General features: G+C 67.6%; 1 protein-coding gene across 1 annotated transcript; it reads left to right on the top strand.

Annotated features, from left to right (window-relative positions):
* Window positions 1-257: 257 nt before the first annotated feature.
* THRA (thyroid hormone receptor alpha) lies at window positions 258-8,107 on the top strand. Its single transcript, XM_084496408.1, has 9 exons — window positions 258-326; window positions 858-1,078; window positions 2,330-2,391; window positions 3,652-3,752; window positions 3,839-3,986; window positions 4,587-4,792; window positions 5,221-5,367; window positions 5,446-5,704; window positions 7,798-8,107. Exons 2-9 carry the CDS (start codon window positions 1,026-1,028, stop codon window positions 8,046-8,048), a joined length of 1,227 nt encoding a protein of 408 aa, XP_084352534.1. The 5' UTR covers window positions 258-326; window positions 858-1,025; the 3' UTR covers window positions 8,049-8,107.
* The last annotated feature ends 2,305 nt before the right edge of the window (window positions 8,108-10,412 follow it).

Genomic DNA, 10,412 nt, shown 5'->3' with positions numbered 1-10,412 from the left:
CCCCCCCCCCCCCCCCAACCCTTGCTTGTGTGGGGAGGGGGCTGGAGGGGAGTTGGGGGTGCGCTGGGGGGGAGCTGAGCGTGGGGCTCCCCGGTGCCGGGTGGGTGGGATGGGTGCTGGGTGCCCCTGGGGGTGTGGGGCTGAGGGTGGGGGTGTATGCCTTGTCTTCCCCATCGTGTGGTGGGTACATTTTGGGGAGGGGGGGGTCGCACGGATGTGGGGGTGCCCCCCCCGGCCCCACCGGTGCCGTCTCTTTGCAGCAGGAGCGCTCGCGGAGGAGGCATCGCCCGGCACCGCCCCGGCGCCCCCCGGCGCCCCCCACCCCCGTGAGTCCACCCCCCCCACCCCAACCCCAACCCCAACCCGCTCAGCACCCAGTGGGGGGGCCCAGCACCCCCTCACCGCTCGGGGGGGGCGGGCTCAGCACCCCCCCCCTGCGGCCCTGCCCCACGGCTGCGTGCGGCACCTGCACCCCCGCGCACGCTCCCGCTCCATCTCCTGCACCCTTGCCCCTCCGTGCACGCCCCGCGTGCTTTGCACGCTCGTGCACGCCCCTGCACACCCAACGTGCTCTTGCACGCCCCCCCCCCCAAGCCCTGCACACCCCCCCCGTGCTCCTGCACAGCACCCTGCAAGCCCTCGCTCGCTCCACGTGTTCTTGCACGCCCCTCGCGCTCCCACCCGGCCCCGCACGCCCTTGCACACCCCTGGGCGCTCTCCAGCAGCCTCGCACGCTCTTGCACGCTCCCCACCCCACGTGCTCCTTGTGGGGGGGGGGGGGGGGGTTGCACGTGCCCCCCCCCCCTCACCCCACATCCCTCGTGGGTTCAGTGGGCGCCGTGGGTTTGTCTCGGCAGGGTCCCCCCCCCCCCCCCACTTCCCCGGGATGCTGCGCGGCGCTGAGCACTGAGGCGGGCGCCATGGGGCGCGCGTCGTAGCCCCCCGCCGTGGCCCCCCCTGCGCGTGGCACCGGTGGCGGAGCCCACTCGGTCGGTGCTGGGCGCTCCTTGATGGAATTGCGGTGAATGGAACAGAAGCCCAGCACCCTGGACCCGCTGTCGGAGCCAGAGGACACCCGGTGAGCCCCCCCGGGCACGGCTGCGGTGACCCCCCCGCTGTCCCCACGTGTCCCCCGTGCCCCTCCGTGTCCCCGTGCCCCGTGCATCACACCGTGTCCTCATGCCCCTTTCTGTCCCCGTGCCCTTCTGTGTCCCCGTGCCCCCGTGCCCTGCGCATCACCCGGTGTCCCGGTGCGTCCCCGTGCCCGGTGTCCCCGGGTGTCCCCGTGCCCCGGGTGTCCCAGTGCCCTGCATCTCCCCTGTGTCCCCGTGCGTCCCCGTGCACACGCGTGTGTCCCCGTGCACACGCGTGTCCCCACGCCCACTGCATCCCTGTGCACACGTGTCCCCGTGCCCACTGTGTCCCCGTGCCCCAAAATATCCCCGTGCACACCCCCGTCCCCGTGCCCCCTGCATCCCCGTGCCCCTTGGTGCCCCCCCAGACGTCCCCGCACCCCATCCGTGCCCGTGCCCCACACCCGTGCCCTCTCCCACCTCCTGCTCACACCCTGCCCCCCCCCCCCACTCCGGGCCCCCAGCCGCTGCTGCCCCCCCCCAGCCTGGGCCCCCCAGGGCCCTGCCAGCACCCGGGGCTATTTTGGGCGCGCGGCGGCGGCCGCTCACGTGCCCGGGGGGAGCCAGGCTCGGGGTCACCTTGGGCTGGCGCCCCGTGGCCCCCCCTCAACACCCGGCCCCACTGCCTTGGCGGGGGTCTCCGGGGCACCCTTGGGTGCTGCCCGCACCCCCTCCAAGCGGGTGCAGTCCCCAATGGTGCTGGGACCCCTCCTGCCCCCCCCCCTCCCCAACCCGAGCCCGGGCGCCTCCGGCACTGCGCCGGTGCGGGAGGGGGGGGGGGGGGCGAGGCGCGGACCCCCGCCGCCGCCCATTGGCGCAGCCCCTCTGATGTCACTTCCCCGCTGAGCCAAAAGGACATTTTGTCTTTGACTGTAAATGAGCCCCTCCCCCACCCTTCCCTTCCCCTCCCCCACCCCCCCCAAGCCTCAGCGCCCCCCCCCAGCAATCCCACCCACCCACCCAAGCGATGCCGTGCCTCGTATCGGGGGTCCCTGGGGGCTCCGCGGCACCCTGGTCCCCCCCCCCATTTCCATGGGGCGGTGCCCCCCAAATCCCCTGGTCCCCACGCGTGGAATCGTCCCCATCCACCCCCCCCCCGGGACCCCCCGGGTGAGGGAGGGGTGCCCAGGCTTGGGGGGGGGGGTAAGGGGGGGGCACGGGGACACGGTGGCAGCGCCCCCCGTCCCATCCCGCAGGTGGCTGGATGGCAAGCGCAAAAGAAAGAGCAGCCAATGTTTGGTGAAGAGCAGCATGTCAGGTACGGGGCCCCCCCCCCGGGACACCCCCCCCCCCCCCGTGGCCCTAGGGCACCTCCCCACGTCCCCACGGCACCCTGCTGGGGTCCCTGAGCCACCCCCGGGGGTCCCTTGGGTGTCCCGCATCTCTCCTGGAGACCCCGGGGTCCCCAAGGTGCCGTGTGCCACCGGGGGTCCCTGTGCACCCCGGGGGTCCCTGTGCACCCCACACCCCCCAGGGGTCTTCAGCACCTTGCTGGGCACCCCAGGGTGCCCTGGGTGCCGTGTCCTTCCTGGGGACCCCAGGGTCCCCAGCACCCCACACCCGCAGGGGTCCCCAGCACCCCACATCCCTGCTGGGCACCCCAAGCGTCCCCCGGCCACCCCCTGTCCCCTCCTGGCACCCCAAGGGTCCCCCATGCTCCCCATGTCCCCTTGTGGAACCCCAAGGGTCCCCCAGCCACCCCAAAACCCCTCCTGGGACCCCAAGTGTCCCCCAGCCACCCCATATCCCCCCCCCCGGGACCACAAGCATCCCTGTGCCCCCCATGTCCCTGCCAGCACCCTGGGATCCCGGAGCACCCCAAGGCTCCCCAGCACCCCGTGTCCCCATGGGGTGCCCCCCCCGTGTCCCAGCAGCCGTGGCGTGGGTCGGGCCGGCGCTATCGGGGCCAGCAGCACCGTTTGGGGGAGGGGGGGGGTTTAGATAAGGGGGGCCCGGCCGGGCGCTGACCCCGGGGCTGGGCACCCAGCCCTGCCCCATTCCCCAGCGGGGAGCGGCCGGCGCCGGCGGGATCCGGGAGAGAGGGGAGGGGGGGGTGGGAAGGAGAAGGAGGTGGGGGGGGGAGGTTGGGGGTCAGCCCTTCCCCCACCCTGCACCGCTCTGCCCTCCCCTTCCCCGTGTCGATGTGGGGGGGTCTCGGAAAGGGGGGGGGGGGGGTTGCTCCGTGCCTCAGTTTCCCCGTGAGGCCGGTGATGGGGGGCACCCGGCCCTGTGCCGCCGGGGGACCCCGGACAATAGCGGGGACAGTGGGCCATTGTGCAGCGGGGGGGACGCCCCCCCAGCACCACCACAGCCGGCTGGGGAGCCGGATAATGGGAGCTTTATTGCCACGGGGGGCACGGGCAGCCCCCCAGCCCCCTCCCCACAGCCCTTAACCCTTCCTCTGCCGGCACTTCCTGCAGCGGGGAGAGGAAAGGGGGGGGTAGGAGGAGGAAACGGAGGGGGGCGAGGGGAAACTGAGGCACTGGGGGGGGGGTCCCTGACGCGTGGTGTCCCGCAGGGTACATCCCTAGTTACCTGGACAAAGATGAACAGTGCGTGGTGTGCGGGGACAAAGCCACCGGCTACCACTACCGCTGCATCACCTGCGAGGGCTGCAAGGTGAGGGGTTTTGGGTGAGCTGAGGGGGGAGGTACCCGAAAGCTTGGGTGGGGGAGGGTCTCACCGTGTCCCCCCCCCCGCCCCAGGGTTTTTTCCGGCGGACCATCCAGAAGAACCTGCACCCCACCTACTCGTGCAAGTACGATGGGTGCTGCGTCATCGACAAGATCACCCGCAACCAGTGCCAGCTGTGCCGCTTCAAGAAGTGCATCTCCGTGGGCATGGCCATGGACCGTGAGTGCGGGGGGGCTGGGGGGGGTCGAGCACAGCCAGAGGTGCTTGGGTGGGGGCAATTTGGGGGGCCCGGAGCTAGCCACGGGGTGCGCCGAGGTGCCCGGCACAGCTGGCGGTGCCGTGGGGTGCGTGGTGCTGCTGCAGGATCAGGTTGGGGTGCCAGGCACGGGGGGGTAGATTGGGGTGCCCCATGCAGCCGTGGGGTAGTTTGGGGTGCCCCCCATGGCTCCTAGGGCTGTGGGGGGCATGGGGTGTTTGGTGCAGCCTCAGGACCAGCTTGGGGTGCCCGGCACGCCCGGTGGTGCCAGGGGGCAGCTTGGGGTGCCCAGGACCAGGTTGGGGAGTACCCAACGGGTGCCGGGGGGCACCTTGGGGTGCCGGGCACAGCCATGGGGCAGGTTTGGGACCACTGTGGGACCAGCTTGGGGTGCCCACTGCAGCCCCAGGACAGCTTGGGGTGCTGGGCATGGCCGGCGGTGCCATGGGGCAGCCCAGGGCACCCCGGACCAGCTCGGGGCACCCAGCAGGGTTGGGGGGGGGCACTGGGAGCTCATTGGGGACGGGTTTTTGGGGCGTCCCCACTGACGGCAGCCCCGGCAGTGGTGCTGGACGACTCGAAGCGGGTAGCGAAGAGGAAGCTGATCGAGGAGAACCGGGAGCGGCGGCGCAAGGAGGAGATGATCAAATCGCTGCAGCACCGCCCCAGCCCCAGCGCCGAGGAGTGGGAGCTGATCCACGTGGTGACGGAGGCGCACCGCAGCACCAACGCCCAGGGCAGCCACTGGAAGCAGAAACGGAAATTCCTGGTGAGGGCACAGCCAAGGGGGGGAACCCTGCGCCCACCCCCCGGCACCGGCACCGGGCACGGCACCGGCACCGGGCACGGCTGAGCCCCGGCGCGCTCGGTGCGCTCCCGGCGGGGGTCACGCTCCCGGTGTTGCCTCCCTCCCAGTAACACCCCCGGGAGCGGGGGCTTTGGGATGTCACCACGTGTCCTTGAGCGCGTGGCCCCCGGGGAGGGTCAGGGGGGGTGCGGTGACCGAAGGGGACAGCTGTGCCCGCGGGGTGGCCCCGGCCCCACGGCGGTGCCGGGCACAGAGCTCCCTCTCCTGGCTGCCGCCCCGCCGGGCCCTGCCTCGGTTTCCCCTGGGGGGTGCGTGGGGGTAAAACAGGGTGTTGGGGTCACGGACACGGTGCCCCCAACCCGCCATCCGTCCCCCCTAAATCTCCTCAGCCTGAGGACATCGGCCAGTCGCCCATGGCCTCCATGCCCGACGGGGACAAAGTCGACCTGGAGGCGTTCAGCGAGTTTACAAAAATCATCACCCCGGCCATCACCCGCGTGGTCGACTTTGCCAAAAAACTGCCCATGTTTTCGGAGGTAAAGGGGGAAAAAGGGCTGCAATCTTGGGGAGGGTTGGGGGCCCCAAAAAAACCCTACTGACGCCGTGTCCTGCAGCTGCCTTGCGAAGACCAGATCATCCTGCTGAAGGGGTGCTGCATGGAGATCATGTCGCTGCGGGCGGCCGTGCGCTACGACCCCGAGAGCGAGACGCTGACGCTGAGCGGGGAGATGGCCGTCAAGCGCGAGCAGCTCAAGAACGGCGGCCTCGGGGTCGTCTCCGATGCCATCTTCGACCTGGGCAAGTCCCTCTCTGCCTTCAACCTGGACGACACCGAGGTGGCCCTGCTCCAGGCTGTGCTGCTCATGTCCTCAGGTAAGGGCACTCGGCCCCTGGGGTACCGCGGTGCACGGAGACCCGGAATTTGGGGGTGCACGGGGTGGGCATCCCAATGTCTGGAGCTCTGGTATTTAGGGGTGCACAGGGTGGGCATCCCGCTGCCTGGAGCTCCAATATTTGGGGGTGCACAGGGTGGGCTTTATGATATCTGGAGCTCCAGGATTTGGGGGCGCACGGGGCGGGCATCCCAATGCCCGATGCCCTGGTGTTTGGGGGTGCACGGGGCGAGCATCCCAAAGCCTGGAGTCCCAGTGTTTGGGGGTGCACAGAGTGGGCAATCCGGTGCCCAGAGCCCCAGCATTTGGGGTGCACAGGAAAGCATCCTAATAGCTGGTCCCCCAGCATTTGGGGGCGCATGGGGTGGGCACCCCGATGCCTGGAGCTCTAGTATTTGGGGGCGCACGGGGCGGGCATCCCAATGTCCGATGCCCTGGTGTTTGGGGGCGCACTTGGAGAGCATCCCGGTGTCTGGAGCTCTGGTATTTGGGGGTGCACAGGGCGGGCATCCCAAAGCCTGGAGTCCCAGTGTTTGGGGGTGCACAGAGTGGGCAATCCGGTGCCGAGAGCCCCAGTTTTTGGGGGCACATGGGGTGGGCATCCCAATGCCCGGAGCTCTGGTATTTGGGGGTGCATGGGGTGGGTGTCCCAATGCCTGGAGCTCCAATATTTGGGGGCACATAAGGTGGGGGCATCATGGGGCACATGGGGTGGGGGATCTGACGCCCAGAGCCCCAGCATTTGGGGGTGCGTGGGGTGAGCACCTTGCCCAGAGCCCCGATATTTGTAGGTGTGTGAAGTGGGCACCCCATTGCCCAGAACCCCAACGTTTTGGGGAGCGTGGTGTGGACCCCTTGGGGCCCAAAGCCTCGGGTTTGGGGGAGCATGGAGTGAGCACCTTGACCTCCACAGCCCCAATACCTGGGGGCACATGGGGTGGGCACCCCAATGCCCAGAGCCCCAACATTTGGGGCACATGAGGGGCACCCCAATGGCCAGAGCCCCAATATCTGGGGGCACGTGGGGTTAGCACCCTGATGTCCAGCTCGCCACTATTTGGGGTGGGCACCCCAACACCCAGCTCCCCTGCATTTGGGGTGCATGGGGCAGGTACCCCAGTACCCAGAGCCCCAATATCTGGGAGCACATAGCTTGGGCACCCCGACACGCAGCTTCCCACCATTTGGGGTGCATGGGGCAGGCACCCCAATACCCAGAACCCCAATATCTGGGATTACATGGGGTTAGCACCCTGACACCCAGCTCCCCACTATTTGGGGTGCATGGGGCAGGCACCCCAATACCCAGAGCCCCAATATCTGGGAGCACATAGTTTGGGCACCCCGAGACGCAGCTCCACACCCTTTGGGGTTCATGGGGTGGGCACTCCAACACCCAGCTCCCCGGCATTTGGGGTGCATGGGGCAGGCACCCCAATGCCCAGAGCCCCAATATCTGGGGGCACATCGGTTGGGCACTGCAACACCCAGCTCCCCACTATTTGGGGTCATGGGATGGGCACCCCAACACCCTGCTCCCTGGCATTTGGGGTGCATGGGGTGGGCACCCCAATGCCCAGAGCCCCAGTATCTGGGGGCACATAAGTCGGGCACCCCGACACGCAGCTCCCCACCCTTTGGGGTGCATGGGGCAGGCACCCCAATACCCAGAACCCCAATATCTGGGATTACATGGGGTTAGCACCCTGATGCCCAGCTCCCCACTATTTGGGGTGCATGGGGTGGGCACCCTGATACCCAGAGCCCCAATATTTGGGGGCACATCGGTTGGGCACTGCAACACCCAGCTCCCCACAATTTGGGGAGCATGGGGCAGGCACCCCAATACCCAGAGCCCCAATATCTGGGGGCACATAAGTTGGGCACCCCAATACCCAGCTCCCCACCCTTTGGGGTGCATGGGGCAGGCACCCTGATACCCAGACCCCCAATATCTGCGTGCACACAGCTTGGGCGCACCGCAACCCCCATCTCCTTCGGGGCGCGTAATGCCAGCACCCCACAAACTCCCCCCCAAACAATTTTCCCACCTCCCCTTCCCCCCCCCCGCAGACCGGACGGGGCTGATCTGCGTGGACAAGATCGAGAAGTGCCAGGAGACCTACCTGCTGGCTTTCGAGCACTACATCAACTACCGCAAACACAACATTCCCCACTTCTGGCCCAAGCTGCTGATGAAGGTGACGGATCTGCGCATGATCGGCGCCTGCCACGCCAGCCGCTTCCTGCACATGAAGGTGGAGTGCCCCACCGAGCTCTTCCCCCCCCTCTTCCTCGAGGTCTTCGAGGACCAGGAGGTGTAGGGCCCCCCCCAGGCTCCCCACCATGCGGCCCCCCCCTCTCTGTGCGCCCCCCCTCCCCTTCTCTGCGCCCCCTCCCCGATTTTTTCTTGTTTTTTTTTTTTTGTTTTGTTTTTTTTTTGGTTTTTTCTGCCCCCGAAGGTGGGCGAGGGCGGCGGTGCTGCACCCGGGGAGGGGTTCAAAGAGGGGGGGGGGGACCACACATAGCAGGGCATGGGGGGGGGCTCCGTGCCGCCGCTCGCACCCGGACCCCCGGCAGCCCCCCATAAAACCCCCCCCCTCCCCATACCAGGGCCTTGATGCCGGCCCCCCCAACCCCCCCCCAACCCCGCGCCCCCCCCGGACTTGACGAATTTTGTTTGTTTGCACAGGGAAGGGCCCCGACGGTCGAGCGTTTCCTTTATTGTTCTTCTCTTCTTAGATTATTATTTTTGAAGCATTTATTTCCCTCCCTGAGAGGCTAAAATATTAAACTCACTGCACTTTGGAAGGAGAGGAGGAGGAGGAGGAGGAGGAGGAGGAGGAAGAGCAGAGGAGAGGAGGGGGCTGGGGGCTGCCCAGGGAGAGGCCGCCCCGGCCACGCGCACTTTGGGCCGGGCGGGGGCCAAATTTTGGGGAGGGGGGGGGACACCATAAAGGGGGAGGTGGGGGCAGCGAGGGGGACCCCAACCCTGCCATGGGGCACGGGGCCGGCGGCAGCCCCCGGCCCCCTCGCCGTGCCCGGCTGGGTGGGGAGGGACCCCCCCCCCATGCAACCCCCCCACCCCCCACCCCAAGCCCTCTTTTGGGGCCGGATTCGGGGCTTTGTTGTTTTTTTTTGTTTTTTTGTTTTTTTTTTTCTCTGTCCTTTTTTTTTTTTTTAATTATTTTTAATTATTTTTTTTTTTTTTTTGGGCTGAAAGGAGAGGGTTTTGTGCCAAGCGCGGGCGGACGGTGCGCGCTGCGGGCGGGGAGGGGGGGGGGGGGGGGAGTGGGGAAACACCCCCCCACCCCCCCCAAAAAAAAAAAACAAACACCCCTTTTCCGTTGTCTCCCCACCCCCCCCCCCGACCCCGTGTCGTCGTCCTTTTATTTGTCGTTTTCCGTAAAAAAAAAAAAAAAAAAACAAAAAAAAGAAAAAAAATCCAAAAAGCCACAAAAAAGGAAAAAAAAAAAAAGAAAAAAACAAAAATCCCAAGTTGCAATGGCCCCGGAGGTGCCAGCACGGCGCGGCCCCCCCCTCACTGCACTACTGCCCCGGCCCCCCCCCAGCAGCAACAGCACTTCGGGGGGGGGGTGGGGGGGGGGCCGGCACCCCCAGGGCAGCTCAGGGGGTGCCGGTGGGGGCTCGGCGCGGGGCAGGGCTGCGGAGGGGGGGGGGCACTTTTAATGGTTTTATCACCTTTTTTCCTCCTCCCCCCCCCCCACGGATTTAGGTTTGTGAATTTTTTTCTTACCTCAGGCGGAGGCCGAGGGGGGGGGGGGGGCGCGGGGGCCGGGCGAGGCACGGCCGGCAGGCAGGCGGGCTGCCGGGGGGGCCCATTTAAGCTAATATATATATATATATAAATATATATAAAATATATAATTTTTGTAATTAAAAAAAAAAAAAAATCTTTTTACGGGTCGTTTAAAAGCAGAAAATCCCAACACGAGACACTTCCTCCCCCCCTAGGGCTGGAAGGGGGGGGGACGTGTGGTGCCCCCCCCCCTCCCTGCTGCAGCTCCCCCCCCCCCCATCCCTGCTGCCAGGGAGGGGGGGGGGGGGGGCAGTGTTTGGGGGGCAGCGGGGGCCGTGCCGGACCCCAAAAGCTGTGGGGGGGGGGGCAGAGGGGCAGTGGCGTGGCAGAGCCCCTTGGGGGGGGGGGGCAACACGCGGTGCCCTCGGTGCAAAATGTCTTAAAGCCCCCACCCGGGTGCCCGGCACGTTGGGGGGGGGGGCCCAGTGGGCACAGCCCCCCCCCCCCCCCCAAAACCCCCAGCACCGGGTTGTGCAATAGGAGTCACTGCAGGAAACACAAACGCCCGCTCTGTGGGGGAGGGGGTTTCGGGGGGGGCGCAGGGTTTGGGATGCGTCGTGTGCCCCCCCCGGCACCCGACCCGATGCTCGTGGTCACGCTCGGCGCACGCGTGTGCCAACCCCCGGCCTTCCCACGTGCCTTCGGGCCGGGGGCGAGAGCTGCGGCCCCCCCCCGGGGGCACGTTGCCCCCCCCCCCCCCAAAAAATTGGCCACGCTGCAGCGGGGCCGTGCCACGCGACGGCCGTGCCGTGGCGGTGCAATGCCCGTGCAACGGCCTTGCCACGGGGGTGGCGCGTGTGCAAGGAGCGTGCAAGGAGCGTGCCCTGCTGCTGCTGCAGTGCATGTGCCGTGCCGGTGCAACGCGTGT

This window comes from Aythya ferina, assembly GCF_964211825.1.
Source record: "Aythya ferina genome assembly, chromosome: 23".
NCBI classification, from domain to species: Eukaryota; Metazoa; Chordata; class Aves; order Anseriformes; family Anatidae; genus Aythya; species Aythya ferina.
This window is presented reverse-complemented; position numbering and strand designations above follow the sequence as displayed.